We start from the raw sequence: 21,381 nt of genomic DNA, 5'->3' as shown, positions 1-21,381 counted from the left end.
ATGAAAAATAGCTTTAAATGGAGAGCCATAATATGTTCTCATATAGAACACAGTTAAGTAACAGTTGAATATAAATTGCTATTAATACAAGTCTTTATTATAATCACGAGCTGTCATCTCATTTAGCTCTTTATCATCAGTGTATGGCATGCCGTTTTAACATTTAATCATTTTAACCTACTAGTCTCTATTTGCATGCTACTAGTACTTATTTTTTAGATACTAGTATCTATTCCATTAAGTACTAGTACTTATTCAATAGCTACTAGTGCTTTAGGTACTAGTACCTTTTTAAAGATACTAATACTTATTAGGGGTGTACGATTCATTCGTTTTCTCGATGCATCGATTACAAATCCTGGCGATGCATATGCATCGATCTTGAAACATGTATTTCGAATTGTGAATCGTTTATTTCGGTCAATATTCGATTTAAAATGCTAAGAATCGAATAATTTGCGATTCTATATCGATTCAGTGCTTTAAAACATAAAAACAGTCATTAAATGACTACATGCGCGAATTAATGAGGCGTTGTGCGGCGTCATTTCGCGTCCTTACAGCTCTCACATACTCGCTGCACTCTTACCATCTTTCACTGGATTTCGCTCGCGCTCGGTCCCATATAGCTCTCATCTGCAGATTTTTGAGCAGTCCGTGTTTGAGCTCTCCTCAGGACAGCCATTGGTGTTCACATGAGCAGATGACAGCTCTCTATCGAGAAAGCAAGCCATTGATAAAGCTGCCATATCATTGCGCAGTCACTGAAACAACGCGTTCGTTGCGTGGAAACGTCACCGTTATTTTCTTTAAGATAAGATACTGAAGTTTTACGGAAATGGGTCATACCCGTCCTGAGCAGTTAAAGTAAAACCCCACTTATTCAAGGGTGCGCATTTATTACATGGAAAGAGAAAACGTATAATAGGTGTCTAAAATGCACACGCTTCCGATTAATCATGAATGATGAATGAAATGTAACTTAATGTCGTTAAACTGAACTGATGAAATAACTACAACATTAATTACACTGAAATAAGAGCGCGTGGTTTATCCATCAATCAGATGCGCATTAAAGTTGCATTCGTAATCGTTAATATAGCACAAGTAGACAGCCGGCGCGTTTTCTTTCAGAATCACAAGGAAAATGTTCAGTCGGATAAAGAGAAAACAAAGAGTATAGCTATTCCATGAGGAAACGTTAGTTAAGGTTTTAGTTGGGAAAGTTCATGGTATTTTTAGTCTCACAATGGAAGGATGTTTAATGTAGGAACACTTTAAGGTTGTGTATCCATTCCTACAAAATAGTTAGCATGATGAACTATACTTTTAAAGCCTTTTTAAATCTTGGTTTACATTTTTACTAATGCTAATTTGTAGGCTTTGGAAATATTTTTTATAAGAATAGATTCATTAAAAACTAACATGAACTAACGTTAACAATAGACAAAATGTCGTTGTTTTTCTTTTCTTTCTTTTTGTTCCCACTCTCTGACCCCCGAAGGCAGCTGTATAATTCACACCCTGACTAAGACCCATTGGGGGAAGCATTTAAATAATCCTATGAATGCATATAAAAAATTAAGAATCGAATCGAATTAATTGAATCGCATCGAATTTTAATGTGAATCGCATCGAATCGAATCTTTCTGAATTTGCAAAAATCGTTCTTGAATCGAATCGAAAACCTATGAATCGTGAATCGAATCGATTCGCTGCCTACCCAAAGATTCACAGCCCTAATACTTATTCATTAGATACTTTTGATTTTTGCCATTGACGTCTATGGGGATCTGTCATTCAGATATCAACTATTCAGTTCTGACTATTATGTATTCCTATTGTGACTAGTACATATATATTAGATACTAGTAGTTATTCATTAGGTACTAGTACTTATTTAATAGATACTTGTACTTATCCATACTAGTACTTATTCATTAGATACTAGTACTTATCCATTAGCTACTAGTACTTATTTAATAGATACTACTTATTCATTAGATACTAGTGCTTATTCATTAGATACTAGTACTTATTTCAATAGTGACTAGTACCTATTTATTAGATACTAGTATTTATTCCAAATGCTACTAGTAAGAATTTTTATTGACTCTACAGTGGCCGTTCTGACTAGTCATAACATAAGACTAGTAAAAAAGCAGTTGTGACTAGTAAGATAAGAATAGTTGCTAGTAACAATTACAAAAGATACTAGTGTATAATAAATAGGTACTAGTATCTATTGAATAAGTACTAGTAGCTAACAAATAAGGACTAGTATCTATTGAATAAGTACTAGTATCTAATGAATAATAGCCTACTATCTAATGAATAAGTACTATCTATTTAATAGGTACAAGTATCTAATGACTTAGTGCTAGTATCTATTGAATAAGTACTATAGCTAATTAAAAGGTACTAGTAATTAATAAGTACTAGTAACTAACAAATAAGGACTAGTATCTATTGAATAAGTACTAGTATCTATTGAATAAGTAGTATATATTTAATAGGTAGTATCTAATTAATAAGTACTAGTATCTAACAAATAAGGACTATATCTAATGAATAAGTAGTAGTATATATTTAATAGGTACTAGTATCTAAAAAAATAAGTACTAGTACCTAATGAATAATTACTAGTATCTAATATATATGTACTAGTCACAATTGGAATACACTAATCAGAACTGAATAGTTTATATCTAAATGACAGATCCCCATAGAAGTCAATGGAAAAAATAATAATTTGTTACTAGTAACAAAATAATAGTTACTAGTCACTACTGGAATAAGTACTAGTATCTAGTACTAGTATCTAATGAATAAGTAACTAATGAATAAGTACTAGTATCTAATGAATAAGTACTAGTAACTAATGAATAAGTACTAGTATCTAATTAATAATACTAGTATCTAATTAATAAGCACTAGTATCTAATAAATAAGCACTGGTAATAAATAAGGACTAGTATCTAATGAATAAGTACTAGTATCTTTAAAAGGGTACTAGTACCTGTTCTGGCTTAAAATAAGCACTGGTAATAAATAAGGACTAGTATCTAATGAATAAGTACTAGTATCAAAAAATAAGCACTAGTAGCTATTGAATAAGTACTAGTACTTAATGGAATAGATACTAGTATCTAAAAAATAAGTACTAGTAGCATGCAAATACACTGTAAAAAGTGAAACATTGGATTAACCTAATAAAATCGAAGTAACCATTCACAATAAAGATTTTACATTGGCCTAATGTTCAGAAACCATTCAGTTCAAACTAATTTTCTGCTTTTCATGCAAACTCTTTTCTGAATTTCTGAATTACCAGGTATTTAGTGCATACGTGAACATAGCTATAAGCTGCAATCAACAGAAGTAGCACAAATAATTGCGTGAAATATATATATGTAATGCATGAGTTACACTTTTTTGTAACTTTTTTTTGGAAATTACTGAACTTAGACTACATTCTAATTTTTTGTATGTACTGTATGTACAGTATGGAAGTATGTGCATGGATTGCTGAGCGATTTTCTGCTTTTCATGCAAACTCTTTTCTGAATTTGGTGTAAATCAATATTTTAAATTGGCTTAAATGGAAAAAAGAAGGTTTTTAACAGACTTGATTTCATGCAAACTCTTTTCTGAATTTGGTGTATACCATTATTTTAAATTGGCTTAAATAAAAAAAAAAAGTGTTTTTAACAGACTTGATCTAAATTGAGTTTTCTTCAATCTGAAATATTCATTCCAAATAATACAAAAGGCTTCACAATTGGCATAACATCAATGAGTCAGATCAAACGTTCTTTTAAATATTTATTAAGTCTTGTATGAAAATCACTGTTTTTAAGATTAGACTCTTTTTTGGCAAAACAAACTTACACTTGTAATTCTTAGACAGTTCAAGTAATCAGTTCATTTCAAGTTATCAGTTCATTTCTGGTTCTCTCAGAAATTTTTGTCAGAAGAAATAAATGTAAATCAAATTCAAAACATAGATATTGCCACATCCAGTAAACAACAAACAACTACTGAACTACTATTACGATGTAGTTGAGACTGGGGTAAAGGCGTTTCTCCCATCCTGTGTGTTTGTTCATCAAAGCACTGAAATGGAGGCTGTCAGTCAGTCATTGACAATGCAGCAAAGTGCAGAGGCGACATAGTTAATTTGAGTTCTTTTGGAAATTTGAGGTTTAGCACATGCAGTCCAAATAAAACTGTTACAGCAGCTGCAGTTGAGGGCACGTTACTGAGGACCTCCGTGCTCTCAATGCTCTCCCTGGTGTCTGTCTCACTGATGAAGATGGTCATTGGTTGCTCCGGCTATCACCTGGCATATCCTGGCGAGACAATACATAGTAATGAATAAAGAGTGCTGACCAAACAGTTGATGGAGTATCTCAGAAAATTAAAATATCACATATAACCAATAAAAACAAGGATTTGTAATACACAGGGGCGTAGAATTTAGTAGGGACGCGTCCCTACCAATATCCAGTGACACTGATACATCCCTAGCAAAATTTTCGATCAAAACTTTAAATATATTAAATATTGATGTCCCCGTCCCCACCAATTTCAAAATCAAACCTACGCCACAGAATGTATGCCTTAAGAAAAGCATTTTCATGTTCAGTCAGTAATTGGTTGGAACACTATTTTTTCCACGTCAGTAATTGGTTGGAACACTATTTTGGTTTTGAGTGGTTGGTAGCACTGTTGCGGTCTTTTATTTTTTGGGTACAGATCTCGTAGCCTAGGCTGCCTACAGACGCGTTTTTTTTTTTTTTTTTTTTGACGGCCTGCTTATGGGGCGTGCAGTTAGTGGATCATGAGGATGAATGATCATTTATGTTTGTGCCTGCAATCGCTGATACAACCTTTAAAACAACCTGGGCATTAAGCTGTGCCACATGCAGATTGCCTCCATACTGATGCAGCAATTCAAGCAAAAGGAGGCCAAAATACCAGGTATTTAGTGCATACGTGAACATAGCTATAAGCTGCAATCAACAGAAGTAGCACAAATAATTGCGTGAAATATATATATGTAATGCATGAGTTACACTTTTTTGTAACTTTTTTTTGGAAATTACTGAACTTAGACTACATTCTAATTTTTTGTATGTACTGTATGTACAGTATGGAAGTATGTGCATGGATTGCTGAGCGATGTACGTACCTGAATTTTCTTAATGAGATGGTGAACTGATTCACCAAAGTAGATGAATAAACATTTAAGAACTGTTTCCCTCCTTGTGTTGTCCATGACCTGAACAAAATGCATTCATTAAAATTACATGCTCCTTTTTTATCACATACAGTAGAAATACGGTTTGAAAAAGACAAAGTATAATGAAACATGATAAAAAATTTGACCATTCATCATGGAGCATTTTTTTTATAACGCCATGCCTGCCTGACACATTTAGAACACATTTAGCCTAAAGGTGCAAAAGGCTCACAATGTTAGTGTTAGGGGCATCATGCTCAGTACTATAAATCACTGTTTTATAAACCATAAACAAGGTTCAAAGTAGCCCCACACTTCGTTGGTAGTATAAGGTTCTAACATTTGAAACAAGGCATTGGTAACTTTGTAAGTGTACATATAGTTTATTAAAAAGACTGTTTTTATTGAAGCACAGTAACGTTACCTTGACTTCTCCAATAATCATTTGCTCCTGCCCTGCAATCTGTATTGAACGCGAAGACTTGACAGACAACCAAAACTGTCCCAAAACTAGGAACCAGGAACCATGCCAACCAAGCAGCAGCTTTCCTAAAATTTAAATCCAAACAGTCATTAATCCGTTTTAGTTTTGCAGTTTCAAAGTGTAAATTTATTTTCCTCACATTAATTTCCGCCTTCGCAAATTTAGTACATAAAACATAACGTTATAAAATCTGCGTTCATATTGAAAGCCGGGGGAGAGGCAGTTAGCCTGACTTTAAACTCTGAGCGGGAAACGTTAACGTTAAGTTGTTAGCTAGCTACACGTCACTCCCATATTGAGGCGATTCATTTAACGTTAGCAGCTAATTATTTGTTACTCAAAACTCAGTCATGAATACATCGGTTTTTTTTACAACATTCATCATTTTTTTCCTTTCATAATATCCATTCAATCGGTCAAACGGTATATAATATTAAGTTCTTGGATTTCCCAGGAAAATCGTTAGCTGTAAAATGGCGCGTTAACGCTATAACTTACCGCTATAATGTCAAAATGAATGTTATAATAACTTCTAATCTGCGTGTCTGTTCATTAAAATGATATGATGTTAATGCTTTTCAAGTATTTAAATACTGAATGGTACCCCCTTACCTGACAAACGTGTCCTGTTCGCTTCGCGTTGTTCAACAGAACCCTCCGACTTCTGCGCTCGGTCTCTTCTAGAACCTTCTCTCGAGTTTTCACGTGTGCGCATGCGCAAACCATGCTTAATCTAATAAAAGTAGTTTGATCGAATGTATAATTTAAAATTCAATGTAATGTTATAATTTTATATTGTACCAATCTAAGAAAATAGACTGAAAGACACATACAAATCATAAAATGTAATTTTACTTAACAATCTAATAATTTTAGGCTATTGGAATGGAAAAAAAAAAATATCAAACGAAAAACACCAATGTTCTACTTTTTACAGTGTAGAGACTAGTAGGTTAAAATGATTAAATGTTAAAACGGCTTGCCATATCAGTGTCTATAATTCTCTGGTTTAAAATTTCCGTTTAGTGTGGCAGGTCATCTCTCATATCATTGTGGCATACGTGTAAATTAAAAGATTTACTTGAATGTTTCATCTTGTAATCGCATCTAAACGGCTTTGGACTGCGTTACACCATATATTTGCTCATTAGGCTATGTAAATATGTAAATAAAAAAATGCATTTTAGATCAAGTGTACCTGTCCACTCATGTTGTAGCTGGTCATTTATGGTGTTGTAACATTGCAGTGTGTGTGTTTAGTCTGATAACAGCATGTTTTGAAGCTCTCACTGACCTGTGAGATGTAAAGCTGCTGTACTGACACACACACACACACACACACACTGGATGGACACGCTGTGGTGTGGTTATGCTTCTGCTGGTTACATCTGAAGCCTGTTTCCCAGTTCCGGTAACTGGATTTAAACATTTAACACTATAAATGTTTCCATCTAAACCACTCTCACTGGATGTGTGTATGCTGCAGGGAACACACACACGCAGATATTTAGACCACATGATTGTAACTGTGATGTTGTTCAATAAACGAGAAGTTCAAAACAATGGGCAGTTCCACAAGACGTCAAAGCTTTACATATTTCACCAAGCAGAAGAACATGATTTGAGTGATGGTTGAGTGGGAGAAAACAGATAAATCCAGGAAAATCAGCCACTCGCTCTGTTCTCACTCCGTCCTCACACAATAAGTGTGTCCCAATTTCTGTACTTATGCACTATTCTAGTACAAATAGTGCAATTAGTGTTCACACTGAAAATTAAAAGAAAAAATGCACTTTAAATACCCGAATGATGCACTTTAATGGATTATTAACCGAAAAATCAAAGGCGGCGTCTGAAATCGCATACTTATAGTAGATGAAAAATAGTATATGACAAAAGAAGTGTCTGAATTCAAACACAGTACTCATAATAGAGTAGACACAAACTACCCTGATGACCTACTTCTTCCAGCGATATCCTGAAGCGATATTCGGACACTTTACTATCCCATGAGGCCACAGGAGAGGATTTATGAATGGCAGTGAACCAACATAACTGTCCCTGTCCCAAATGGCACACTTTATGTGCACTTGCGGTCTTGTGGACTTAATGCTGCGTCCCAGGCCAGTCACGCCAAACTACCACAGTTGCCAACTCTCGCGAGACAAATAAGCAACTGTAGCTTAAAAAACAAACCCAAAACAAGTCCAATTAAATATTATTAGATTATTTAGTTTCAGCATTATCATGTATTTTTTATTACCAATAAATGAGCCTGCAACATATTAAACTGAAACCACTCCTTTATTAGAAAAGGATAAACGGATTAGGGAAAAAAGGATTTAAAAAAGGTTTGGAGAGATGGAAAAGGACAAAAAGACAATCAAGAAAAGACGGGGATATGTAACACACACACACACATACACACACACACACACACACAGACACACATTATATATAATATATATATATATATATATATCTTAATAAAATACATTTGACCCATATGTATCTTTTGTTAGTATACACTAGTTTTTTTTTATTTTTTTAAAGCCTGTGATAATTAATATATTACAAAAACATTGTAAAAATTACAAATTTACCTTACTAAAGAAGGTCATCCCTCTTCTCCCCTGCACTGTCCATCATCTCCCCAACGTCTATCATTGGATTACAGCGTCGCGCGCGCACCTGCCTGCATGTTGAATTCGGCGGAATGTTTTGACGAATTACGCCACAGCACTTATACAATTGCACTGATTGGCTATGGCTGTGAGCAGACAGTGTCAATCAATGTATTGGAGATTGAGAAAACGGCAACCGTGACCATAGATGTAAAGAAAACAAAGTTGCTTGTCAGATTTTCCTAACAAGCAACCATATTTTTTTTTAATAAGCCCAAAAAAACGCAACCCGTGCTTTTTTAAGGCGACTTACAAAAAAAAAAAAAAAAAAAAAAAAAGCCCAAAGTCGCGTATTATATGCGGAATTGGCAACTATGCAAACTGCCTGAGCGCAAGGAATTGTGGTAGCTAGATGTAAACAAACCATTGTTGTTTTGTATGGTTTCGCAGGCTAGTGACGTCAGAGCTCATAACTGGGAGTACATCGATCTAGCACGAGTTCACGGGTGGGAAGTCACGGGTTTGACTGCCGTTCCAGTGCACTTTCACGGGTATAAGGTTGGAAAAACACGGGTTACAGCCAGGTTGTCTGGAACGCGGCATAAGGCCCAGGTATATTATTTTCCTCCATCTGCGCCGTCACCGTTGAGAGCGCAAGCCTTTCAAACTACACTCCTGTGCATATCCGTCGTGGCTGATATGCTCGCTACGCGTTTTTGCCGAGCCCATATTGAAGCGAGCTCTGCAGAAAACGAATTCCTAACAATCAAAGCGGCATTGCGTCACGAAAGTGAGGACTTGGATGAAGACCACAAGGGCTTAGTGCTCCATTTGAGACAGGGCCACTAAAGCTGGTATAGGTCACATGATTATGACAGTACATCTAGATTAGATTCATACACACACATTCATACTGTACTCTTTTTTCATCCGCAAAGTAATTACTTTTCAAAATAAGTATCTACTCAAGACAGTATGCGATTTCGGACACAGTCGAACTCAGTGTGTAATGTTGCACACTTCATGCACTCAATCACAGCTTTCCTTATGTAGTGAAGGGGGAGGGATCAAACTCTGACGCTGGATGACTAAATAACCTTATCAAATTCATATACTACACGGATGAGTACATAGTGTATACGTGCATAATATTGCATCATTTGGGATACAACTACTGTCTGGAACAGGGCAGAACATGATTTCACCAAGTGCAACATGTTCCTGTATCATCATCTTTGTTGATCCTGGAACAACATTACAACCGACCAATCAGATTTAAGGGAGAAGTTTACAGTTTATATCAAGTTTAGGCTTACAAGCAGCCAGGGTTAGGTGCTTTACATCAGTGTTTTTCACCATATTTCCCTCTGATTTTAGTCATAACCTATGAGTAGGGTTAGGTTTAGGAACAGGGTTATGGTTAAAGGGGTCATATAATGCTATTTTTGTACAAGCTAATATGATTCTTTAGGGTCTAAATTAAAAGTTTATAATATACTTTAATTAAAAATTCTCATAAGTATTGTAAGAAAACACTTATTTTACCTGGTCAAAAACAGCTCTGTTTTCAGCACGCCGTTTCAGTGCATATGCCTTTAAATGATCATGAGCTTTGCTGACTCCGCCCCTCTGTTCTATGCGTACACCAGAGCCGGCTCTGGCGTACACCGTTTGAACACAATATCACAATAACCATAACACGTTGTTCAGTATAAACGTGGGATTATGCATTATATTGAGAACGTCATACATAGAAAACATGCCGTAATGTACCCTGAATGTAAACCTTAGACGAATTCATTGTGAAGCGTGCAGCTAGCGATTTACAAGCATTAATATAAATATTATTATAAAGTTTAATAAAACGTTACACTCACTTCAGTTCTTCTGGAGCAGCTGCAGGAACATGAATAGATGGTACCGATCCTGTTTTCATCAGGAGCAGCTTCTTAGCAAAACCAGCTTTATACCTCCTCGTTTATAAAACAGTCTGCTGAGAAATGATTCGCGGAAACATGAGAGCATTGACGTTGCTCGTGGGGAATATTCCCTTCGAAAACAAACTCAGCCACTGCGTCTTCAGCGGTTCGGATTTAGGAAGATTAAAATGTCTGCTGTGTTCGTTATTGCTATTTGAGAGAAAGGACCACAGGTGCTTAGGAGGCTATAGTTCTCGCCCTGGAGCGTCGGTCAGAACGCAGGACAGGAAGCAGGAATCAGATTGAACTCAACTTTCTTTGGCAGCACAGTATACATTAGACAGTGATTACAGGTGCAGATTTGACTGTAGTTGCCTCTCAGGTTATGTTAATGTAAATGGTAGGTTGACATTATGTACTTGAGTATATGTGTGTAGCTGAAAATAAACAAAACAGTAATAAATGTTACATATACTGTATAAACTAACATTATTGATGAAGTCTATCAGCTTAACATTATATCCAGAGCAATACACCAGCTTAACCAGGTGACTAATAACTTCGTGAGTCACCATTCCTTAACACAATCTGTACAGAACAAATAATGTAAATGTATAATGATATAGCCTATCTATTTGAATAATACAAACACAACACTTAAATCAGTTACTAACAACACGCATAAGCATTCTACAATGACGTTCATTCTTTGCTAACTACACGGCATGACTCGTCATTTCTCTCCAGTGGATTTACGACCCAAATACTCGAGTATTTCTAGATATTCACATATATAATCGATCCTAAACAAGTAAAGGATAAATAAAACTCACTTTTCTCATAAGGACGTACACAGTTATTAATGTTCAACACAAACACTGCACCGCGACTTCTTGAACAGTCTTGCTGTGGAGAATCCAGCTGTTTGTATCACGCGCATTTCTCGTGCGCAATCACTTTCAGCGCATCCGCTAATGGCCACTAGATGGCGCCTTTACGCTACCTTTGTAACAGCCGCCCCCACATTTGCTATGTAAATGTGCTCCAATTGAATGTTAATCCTCCGTAGGTAATTCAGGCAGCTGAATTAGCTTTACCACAGGTCTGGTGAAGCTCTTGTCATTGACTTTTACCTCAGCTGCTCTCACATGTCCATCAGCGCCTGGAAACACCTTTACCACTTTGCCTACTAACCATAGAGCCCTTGGTAATTGGGAGTCAACCATCATTACAACAGACCCCTCAGTAAGGTCCTCAGTAGTCCTTTGCCATTTTTGCCTCAACTGAAGACCTGGTAAGTAGTAGCTTATGAACTTGGCCCAGAAATGATCCACCAGTATCTGACTTTGTCTCCATCGTCTACGACAAGATTCAGAATCTTGGTAGACAACTTGCGGCAATGAACTACTGGGCCGCCCCATCAAAAGATGATTTGGTGTTATTGGGTCAACATCTGCGATGTTAGCTGACACATACCCCAATGGTTTGGAATTCAAAATAGCCTCCACTTCAATTAAAACTGTTCTGAGTACTTCCTCAGGAACGCTTTGTGCTCCAATTGTGGTGCTAAGTGCTGCTTGTACAGAGCGAATCTCTCGCTCCCACACTCCTCCAAAGTGTGGAGCTGCTGGAGGATTAAAATGGAAGTTGATTTGATGTTTCGCTAGCAACCCTTGCAGGTTAGTACTCATGGCAGCGAAAGCCTCTCTCAACTCTCTCTCTCCCCCTCTGAAATTTGTCCCCTGATCGGAGTGAAGTTCAGCAGGGGTACCACGACGTGCGGTGAACCTCCGTACTGCCATCAGGAAGGCATCTGTGTCAATAGAGGTAAGTACATCAAGATGCACTGCTCGAGTGGTAAGACATTTGAATATGATACCCCATCTCTTTTCTGTACGCCTGCCAATCTTCACATGGAATGGCCCAAAGCAGTCCATCCCAGTGGAATAGAACGCTGGCTTGAACAAACGAAGTCGAGCAGGAGGCAAGTCAGCCATCTTCGGTGGAACAGGTTCGGATCTCAACTTCTGACACTCCAGACAAACATATTGATGCTTCCGAACAGCCTCACGCCCTCTCAATATCCAGTACGAACGTCGGAGTTCAGCGAAGACTCGCTCTGGTCCAGGATGGCATAATCTCTGGTCAAAATCCTGGATTAACAGTTTGGTGATGCAGTGGCTTGGATCCAGCACAATAGGTTGTTTGAAGTTGGGATCCAAATCCTCTGCTCTTCGGAGGCGTCCACCAACTCGAATGACCTCATTTGTTGCATCAAACTCAGGAGCCAGAACAAGAAGGCGGCTACTGGAAGGAACTGGTTTATTGGCTTTGAGAATATATTCCTCTAGGAAACTTTCCAGATGGGACTGTTTAAGGAGGAGGGAGACTGCCTGCTGATAAGTTCCTGCACTAGATGGAGTAGCTTGCCCTGCTTCCTCAGGCTGAAGGGTGCTTGCTGTGGCCTCCACCAGTTCACTCCAAGTAGCATATCTGCTGGAATTAGGGACAGACCTATCAGAACTTGAGATGTAATGGCAGAACAAGGAACGTCGTAGCTCGGTAGGATCTTCTTCACCGGACCCTGCTGGAGCTTCTGGCCACTCATCAGGTAGTCGTAAAAGAAAAGATGGACCTTGACACCACCTATTTGGTTGTGCTAGTTCCAAAAAATGATTTACCCCTGGTCAGATCATCTGCCGGGTTAAGTGTTGATCTCATGTACCTCCATGACCGCTGATCTGTGAGCTCTTGGATGTCAGCAACCCTGGTTCCCACAAAGACCTTGAATCGACACGAGTTTGACTGGAGCCATGTCAGCACAGCAGTCGAGTCAGACCACAAGATGGTATTTCTGATTGGTAAGGTGAGCTCACTGATTATCAACTTTGCAAGTTGGGCTCCAGTGACCGCTGCACAAAGCTCCAGTCTTGGCATGGATTGTTGTCTTTTTGGCGCAACTCGAGATCTGGCCAGCAGGAATGCCAAGTGAACACCACCTTCAGCATCTTCTGAGCGTAGGTAGGCCAGTGATCCATATGCTCTCTCAGATGCATCACAGAACACATGGACATCTCGTATCACGTCTGGCTGATCCATAGTTGTTGGAACATAGCAGCGAGGTAAGGTGATGCGAGATAATTCAGGCAGTTCTGCTACCCATGTATTCCAGGCTTGGAGCAGCTCCTCAGGTAGTAATGGGTCATCCCATTCTCGTTGTTTATCCCAGAGTCGCTGTACAATCACCTTAGCCCGAGTTGTATATGATAATATTAGCCCCAACGGGTCATACTGTCTGGCCAATGTACGGTACACAGTGCGCATTGTGGTTGAGCCGTAATCGTCCAGTCGATGTTTATAACCGATGGTATCTGTAGGGCAATGCCATCTTAGACCTAAGGTAGACTCTTGAACATCAGAAGAATTTTGGGTGAGCCCCAATTCAGCGTTATCTGAGCGAGCTTCTTGAGGAAGATGGCTAAGGATGTCAGGGGCGTTGCTGGCCCACTGGCGGATCTCGAAGCCCCCTGATGCCAACAGGACACGTAATTTATCAAGTAAATCTTTGGCATCAGCTTTTGATGATAGACTGTAAACAGTTGTCTACATAGAAACACCTGTCTACTGAATTCCTGACATCTTCTCCCTCGGTGCTGTGGTCGTGCACGTGTTTTTGGAGGGCAAATGTGGCACAACAAGGAGAACATGTGGTACCAAACGGCAGAACCTGCCACTCATAGACCACAGGAGGCACATCACGGCAGAGATTTCGCCACACAAACCGAAGAAGGGGCTTGTCCTCAGGCAGAAGGCAGACATGGTGAAACATTGCCTTTATGTCCCCGCTTATTGCGACGGCATGCTCCCGAAAGCGAAGCAAGACCCCCAGGAGTGATGAGCCAAGGGTAGGCCCAGGAAGGAGAGATTCGTTGAGGTTGCAACCCTGGAATTGGTAAGAACAATTGAATACTAGACGATTCTTCCCATTATGTTGTACCAGATGATGAGGAATGAACCATGATTCCTCACTTCGTGCAGCCTCTTCCTCAGTCAGTTTACTTACTGAGCCTGCCAGTTCAAGCTTGCTCATTTCTGTGATGTATGCTGAGGCTTTGTCCTCATCTTTAGCAAGTCGCTTCTCTGTACCTCGGAGGCTTGGCATGACAGCATCTTTGGTTGCATGGAAAGAGAAAGTATTCATCTTCCGTAGCAGAGGGGTCACATAGTGCTGAACCTTGTTATGCTCAACACGGATCGTCTTACTTTCCAGAAGTGACAGTGCCTCTTGATCCTCTCGTGACCGAGTTACCTGTTTCTCTGATTTGAATGGTAGCGTGTCCACCTGCCACAACTTCTCCACATTTCTCAGAAGTTCAGCTGTTTCATAGTTTACTGAGGTCAGGTAACAGTGCTGAGATCTAGGATGCTGTGGTAGACCCCTAGCTGGGCCCTGTAATGTCCACCCTAACCTGGTCCGTATAGCGACCGGTCCTCCTGGTGGCCCATAAAGCACTGGTTCGGTTGGAGTGATCAAATGGGGCTGGTCAGCTCCAATGAGAAGAAGAGGGTGAACTTGATCAAAGGACTCAAGTGGCAAACCTCTGAGGTGCTTGTACCTTTTCTGTAAGATGGGTAGTTGGTCGGAATGATCAGCCAGTCCCAGATTCTGAGCAGTGAATGCTCCACTAATGTGGTAATTCCGTTTAGGCTGCGAGGCAGGGGAAACACTAAAAGAGACAGATGCTCCTTGGAGTACTTGGGTTTCTTGCCTTTTTGTTCTCAAGGCCAGTTCCTCAGGAATTCCACGCAGGCCAAGCTTATTTGCTGCCTCACAGAGGAGTATGGTCCTCTCCGAACCATCGTCGAGTACAGCATAAGTCTCCAGAGCTTGTTCACGATACTGCAGACGAACCTTTACCACCTTCAGCAATACCCGGCTGCAGTCTGTAGGTCGATTTAGATAAGCAGTGCCAACTGCAGAGCTCAACATGCATATGCCTTCTTTACTTTCCTTAGAATTTACTCCATGCAGTATCTGGAGGTGTTTGTTTTGGCAAATGCTGCAGGGTTTCTTGAGAGTGCAGTCTGTAACAGCATGAGCACGACCACATTTTATGCACCTCTTGTTCTCAATAATCCACTTACGGATCTGCTCAGGAGTGAAAGTCTGGAAAGTAGCGCACTGACTTAAGAAATGTTCAGAGCTTTCACAATATGGACAATATGGTTGCACTTTACCTCTTTTCTTGCCTGAGGTGAATGCTTTAGGTCCTGGTTCTGTGCTCTTCATCTGTGAGGCAGCTTTGGCACCATGGAGGATAGTGGCTGGTCTGGTGAAGCGGGCTGGCTTTGCCCGGCTCTCATGATTTCGTTTGTTGGGTGGTTCAGTATGACCCGGGCACCATGCTTCGTACTGGAGCCACTTAGAGAATTCAGGTAGTGTATAGACTGAATCAGACTGATAATATAGGTGTCTGCGGAAGTCTGCACACAACTCTGGAGGTAGTTTACCCAGCAGTCTGGCGACGTGGGAGCCACATTTTAATTCCACTTCTCCCTCTACGCCAAGGGTTTCCAGCATCCCAACAAGTGCTCTGATCTGCAGGGCGAACCTTTGAAATGCCTCATGATCCCCTCGCTTGATGTCAGGAGCATCCATGACCTGTGCTATTCTTTTAAGTGCTAACTGATGCGGCTGACCAAACCTCTCATTTAAGGCTGTCATTGTGTCAGAGTATGGAGTAGTAGAGTTCAGGTAAGAGTCAGCGATAAGGGAGGCTTCCTCTAATTTAAGATGGTCGACCAATATTTGGTATTTGGAGAGCTCGGTAGCACCTGATGGTAGTAGGTTCTCCAATGACATCTTCAGCCTGGCGAATTCCGCAGGGTCTCGATGAATCAACATGGGAATTCGTGGCTTAGGGCCTAGATAGACTTTCTCCTGTGCTGGAAGCGATGAGGGAAAGATCTCATAAGGTGAGGGTTGTGGCTGCTGGTATGGCATTTCTGGGTGTGTAAGCCATGGTTCAGTCTGTTTCATTGATTGTGGAACATACACGGATTGTTGCTGAGGTGGCGAAGGAACGACCAGCCAGGGTGCAGAATGAGGCGTTAAATATGGAGCATGGGTTGGGGGGCAGGTGAGGGATTGATACGGTGAACGGCCCTGACCCTGTGTATTGTGCGGCATGAGGCTTGACCTGATATCCTCTCTTTCAGGCCTGAATGAATAATTATGGAATGAGTTTCCACTGACTGGAGCATACCGTCCATAGTAGGGCTGTGCTACTGCTCTCGCGGCGGCTAGTTTCACTGGGGTTGAATAACTAACAGAAGTAGCGTAAGTGACTGGGAATTCACGCTCTTTCCTAGCTATGTAAGGGACATCATCACATACCGGAGGTGGTGGTTCAGGCCATGACTCATCCTCCTGAGGACCTTCTACTGTCGTTATAAATCTCTGTGGTGTTAGGCGGGTAACTGAATGGGACTCAACCAAGGACACCGGTGATACTTGGGACCGGAGTGGTGAGACTGGCGATGATGCAGAGAAGGAAACTGGTGATGATAAGTGAGCAGGGTGTGAAAGTGGCTGCCTTGTTACAGGAAAAAAGGCTCGGCCGTCTTCCAGTAATAGAGGGAATGCATTAACGTCACTTCCCCGCCGGAACACGCCACCCTCAGCGGGACTGAGTGGCAGAAGAGCTGCTGCGTGACTGGAGTTAATAGGGGAAACTGCGTTAACGCGAGTAAAACAAACTATTATCAGTTTAAACTAAAAGTTGGACTCGATATAGTGTTCCTTACAACTTATCAAAGATCCAGTGATCCATGGATATTGACATGCAGCCAGGAATCGTGTTTCCTGACATTTATATGTGCCTGATTTCGACGCCGGGGAAATAAATGAAGACAATTTGCCTGTAAACGTTTTATATAAATACAATATAGATAGGTCTAAATCCGAGTGATCACTTACATTAATGTTATACTGTATATCATCATATCGTCCAGCGCTAAAACTTGTATAGTTTTTTGTCAGTGTTTATTTAAAAACATCCAATTATGCAGAATATCGTCTGTTCTGTAGCTTTTTGCAGTCTGTAAAAATATACAGTACCTCAGATTTCTGGTCAAATCTAGTTGTACAGTCAATCGCAAAGCTCTTTCCCGTTTTAGATGTGTTTTGTGTGATTTTCACGGCATTCACGCTGAAAACAAATGCTGCCGCTCAGTCTTTTTGCCACTTGTGGGCGTGACCGCATTCACTCCGGCCGACGGTGACGTCATGCGCATACCCTCTATAGGTGAGTATCTGCACTTGGGGTTTCCTCCAAAGTCCCACGGCATTTAGATAATACATGCTGGCACACTCGATCGCGTAAACTTTGTATGAGCTTAGTGTCTTGGCCAAGCTGAGCTTGAATGTCCTCTAATTCAGTATAAAAGGCTCCCCACTCATCTCTTGCTACATACCGACTTCCAGATCTGGCCGATGCTGGTCCCGCTGAGTACATCATTCTAGCAGTTTCATCACTCTCTGCATCGTACTCCTTTTCGAGTCTAAATGTAGTCTGTGCTGCAGTATCTTCTGTATAAGAGGAAGTCAGTTCTTTGTGGCCTGTTATATTCATATATATGTGTGTAGCTGAAAATAAACAAAACAGTAATAAATGTTACATATACTGTATAAACTAACATTATTGATGAAGTCTATCAGCTTAACATTATATCAGAGCAATACACCAGCTTAACCAGGTGACTAATAACTTTGTGAGTCACCATTCCTTAACACAATCTGTACAGAACAAATAATGTAAATGTATAATGATATAGCCTATCTATTTGAATAATACAAACACAACACTTAAATCAGTTACTAACAACACGCATAAGCATTCTACAATGACGTTCATTCTTTGCTAACTACACGGCATGACTCGTCATTTCTCTCCAGTGGATTTACGACCCAAATACTCGAGTATTTCTAGATATTCACATATATAATCGATCCTAAACAAGTAAAGGATAAATAAAACTCACTTTTCTCATAAGGACGTACACAGTTATTAATGTTCAACACAAACACTGCACCGCGACTTCTTGAACAGTCTTGCTGTGGAGAATCCAGCTGTTTGTATCACGCGCATTTCTCGTGCGCAATCACTTTCAGCGCATCCGCTAATGGCCACTAGATGGCGCCTTTGCGCTACCTTTGTAACAATTGCACCCAAGAACAGAACACCACAATCGCTTAGACGCCATTCTGCTCATAGACAGTGCTCCAGCATATCAACAATGAGCGCGCCGGTCCGCGCAGACTATGATTGACAGCTCGCTCGCTCACGAGCGAGGGCGGGTCTGTGTTGAAACCCTTCTGTCAATCAACAATCGTGGGAGGGGCTTCCGAGCGTGTGACGTCACAGGCTCGAACGGCTCGATTTGAGGTAGGGGAAAACATATAAGGAGATTAAAACAAAACCACTGGATGGATTTTTATCATTATATGATGGCTGTGTACAGGCACTGCCAACACACATTTCAGTACAATCAACTTGTAAAAGTGCATGTACCATTATATGACCCCTTTAAGACTCAATTTTCGGATAGGAATGTTGTTCCAGGATCAACATAATAGGCTATGTTGACCCACACTGTACATTTTTTTTTGATCAATAGGTTATAACAACATGTTTTTTTTTTTTTTTACATTGCTTTAACTCGTCAAAATAAACATCCAAATTGATTAAAAATTTAAGGCAGCAACGTGTCTTATCAAAACAGGAGGTGTGTGGAACAGCAAGTGAAAATAGACAGTATGACACAAGTTAGAAAACCCAGTGATGTTAAACTGAACATCAAAACTCTTGGAACGCAGACCAACCAATCAAATGTGAAGACCAGAACTGTTTTATAAAGCATTAAAAAAAACTTGTACTTTTTATCGGTTGATTGATTGACAAACAAAAGTACTGTAATGTCGAACATTTTCAAATGTTTTAAATTATCCTATTTAAATCCATTAATAAATTGTATTATACAAAGTTTGTAAATAAATAAATCAGCATATTAGAGTGATTTCTACAGGATCATGTGACACTATAAAGACGGATGTAATGCTGAAAATTCAGCTTTGATCACAGGAATAAATTACAGTTTACACTATTCACATAGAAAACAGCTTTTTTAAATTATAGTAATTTCACAATATCACTATTTTTACTGTATTTTTGATCACATAAATGCAGCCTTGGTGAGTATAAGAGACTTCTTTAAAAATATATATACATTATTCCAATATATTATTCATAGTACATATTATTCCAAACTTTTGACCAATAATGCATATATAACATATTGTGGGAATACCGGTAAGCTCAATCATTTGAATAATGTTTCAATGCAAACAATCATAATGATCCAATGGTTCCAAAAATAGGCTTCATTTTCTTTTCATAGGTGAAATGGTTTTGACAGTTTCCATGAGATTCCCCTACATATATTTTGGCATTTATTAAAGGTAAGCCTATATTTCTTGCATATTTAAGGAATATAAAATATACTAGTTTAGGATAACTCTAATGTGCCAGTGCCAGGATTTTCAGCAGGAGCCATGGACTAAAATTAGGCAGATTATATATAACACATTATAGTTTTATAAAAACTGCATGATGTTGTATTACAGTAACAGTATTCTTCATTTAAGTTATTATAAATCCCTGCAACTAACCTCTGACCTCGAGAAAAAGTCTCTTTATAGTAACTTCATAGAGTAAAGAGAGTGTAAAAGTGCATGTTGACATCTGTCCGTTTGACACTGGATTATAGAGCACGGCGAGCTGGAACCAGCAGTGTGTGGGCGTAACCAGTGTGTAACTGATTACTACAGGACTGCACGTAGCATATACACATGTGGAGCTGTCTTCACATACATGCTCCTCCGAAGGGATTCTCCTGGAATGATACATTCTGTCATTGGACATTACAGACCTGGAATGATGAGCATAATGAATGAGGAGCAGATGGAGAACGGAACGGACTCCGACGACGACCTTCAACCCGAGGAGATTCCCGCGTATCTGAAAGACAGGAGAAGAGCCAAGTCCTTACCTGCGTATCCAGACCAGGCGAATCTGTACCATCAGATCTCCCAGAGCTGCAGGAAACGCGTGAAGTTCGCGGACGCGCTCGGGTTAAATCTGGCGAGCGTCAAACACTTCAGCACGAGCGAGGATCCTGAGATTCCGGCCAAGGTGTTTAACAGGCTGAAGAGTTTCCCCCTTCATAAGGACCGAGAGTTCATGGATGACTTGTGCATGAACATCAAGTCCACTCTGACACTGGACCACCTGGTCCCGACGTTCAAGATGCCCGTGGAGTCCGGAGACTTGGAGACGCGGCTCACGCGCTGTCGCGTCGCGCTGGAAAGCGTCACGGTCACACAGTTTGATGTCCGTGGGATCATACGGGCGATGGGAAGGAGAGAAGTCGGGGTCAGGTATACTTTCAACGACTGGCTGTCGTTCGTGGATGCGCAAGCCATCAACGTGCCCACCGAGGACACGACGCACGGAGCGCGCTTCTCCTTCACCATGTTCACGCCTCCTTTCTTAGATCCGAGCGCTTCTGTGCACTTCGCCGTGTACATGAGGGATGGTAAATCTGAGTTCTGGGACAACAACGATGGGCTGAACTATTCCCTGAAGTACCACAGCTCGTCATCCATTGAGACCGCAGCTTTCCACGCGATATGAAGTGATGCGCTTTTACGCACGGGCACGCTGCGCCAAATTTTGACCTCACAACTGACTAAAACGAAGGACTGATATTACAAAACATACATGAATGTGCTCTCAAGGGGATATCAACGCTCAAGGTTAAACTTTAGAGTGGACTGACATTTCAAGTCAAGTCACCTTTATTTCAACAGCGCTTTTTACAATCTTTTTTTTTTGTAAGCAGCTTCACAGTGATAAACAGGAAAATAACAATCAATGATCACCAATCAAATATGAGACAATTCAAAATCTGCTGTAAGGCAACTCTAAAAAGACAGTAGTGTCAATATTCAGCTCAATTCTGTTCAGTTCAACAAGTTCATAAATGATG

The 21,381-nt window shown here is 40.0% G+C and overlaps 1 protein-coding gene across 1 annotated transcript; it reads left to right on the top strand.

Annotated features, from left to right (window-relative positions):
• The first annotated feature begins 16,293 nt into the window (after positions 1 to 16,293).
• ppp1r3g (protein phosphatase 1 regulatory subunit 3G) lies at positions 16,294 to 21,212 on the top strand. Its single transcript, XM_056241592.1, has 3 exons — positions 16,294 to 16,412; positions 16,745 to 16,843; positions 20,162 to 21,212. Exons 1-3 carry the CDS (start codon positions 16,294 to 16,296, stop codon positions 21,024 to 21,026), a joined length of 1,083 nt encoding a protein of 360 aa, XP_056097567.1. The 3' UTR covers positions 21,027 to 21,212.
• Positions 21,213 to 21,381: the final 169 nt, after the last annotated feature.

The sequence above is a fragment of the Rhinichthys klamathensis genome, unplaced genomic scaffold, assembly GCF_029890125.1.
Source record: "Rhinichthys klamathensis goyatoka isolate OS25496 unplaced genomic scaffold, OSU_Roscu_1.1 h1tg000656l_1, whole genome shotgun sequence".
Lineage (NCBI taxonomy): Eukaryota > Metazoa > Chordata > Actinopteri > Cypriniformes > Leuciscidae > Rhinichthys > Rhinichthys klamathensis.
The sequence above is the reverse complement of the archived record's forward strand: the minus strand, read 5'-3'. Positions and strand labels throughout refer to the sequence as shown.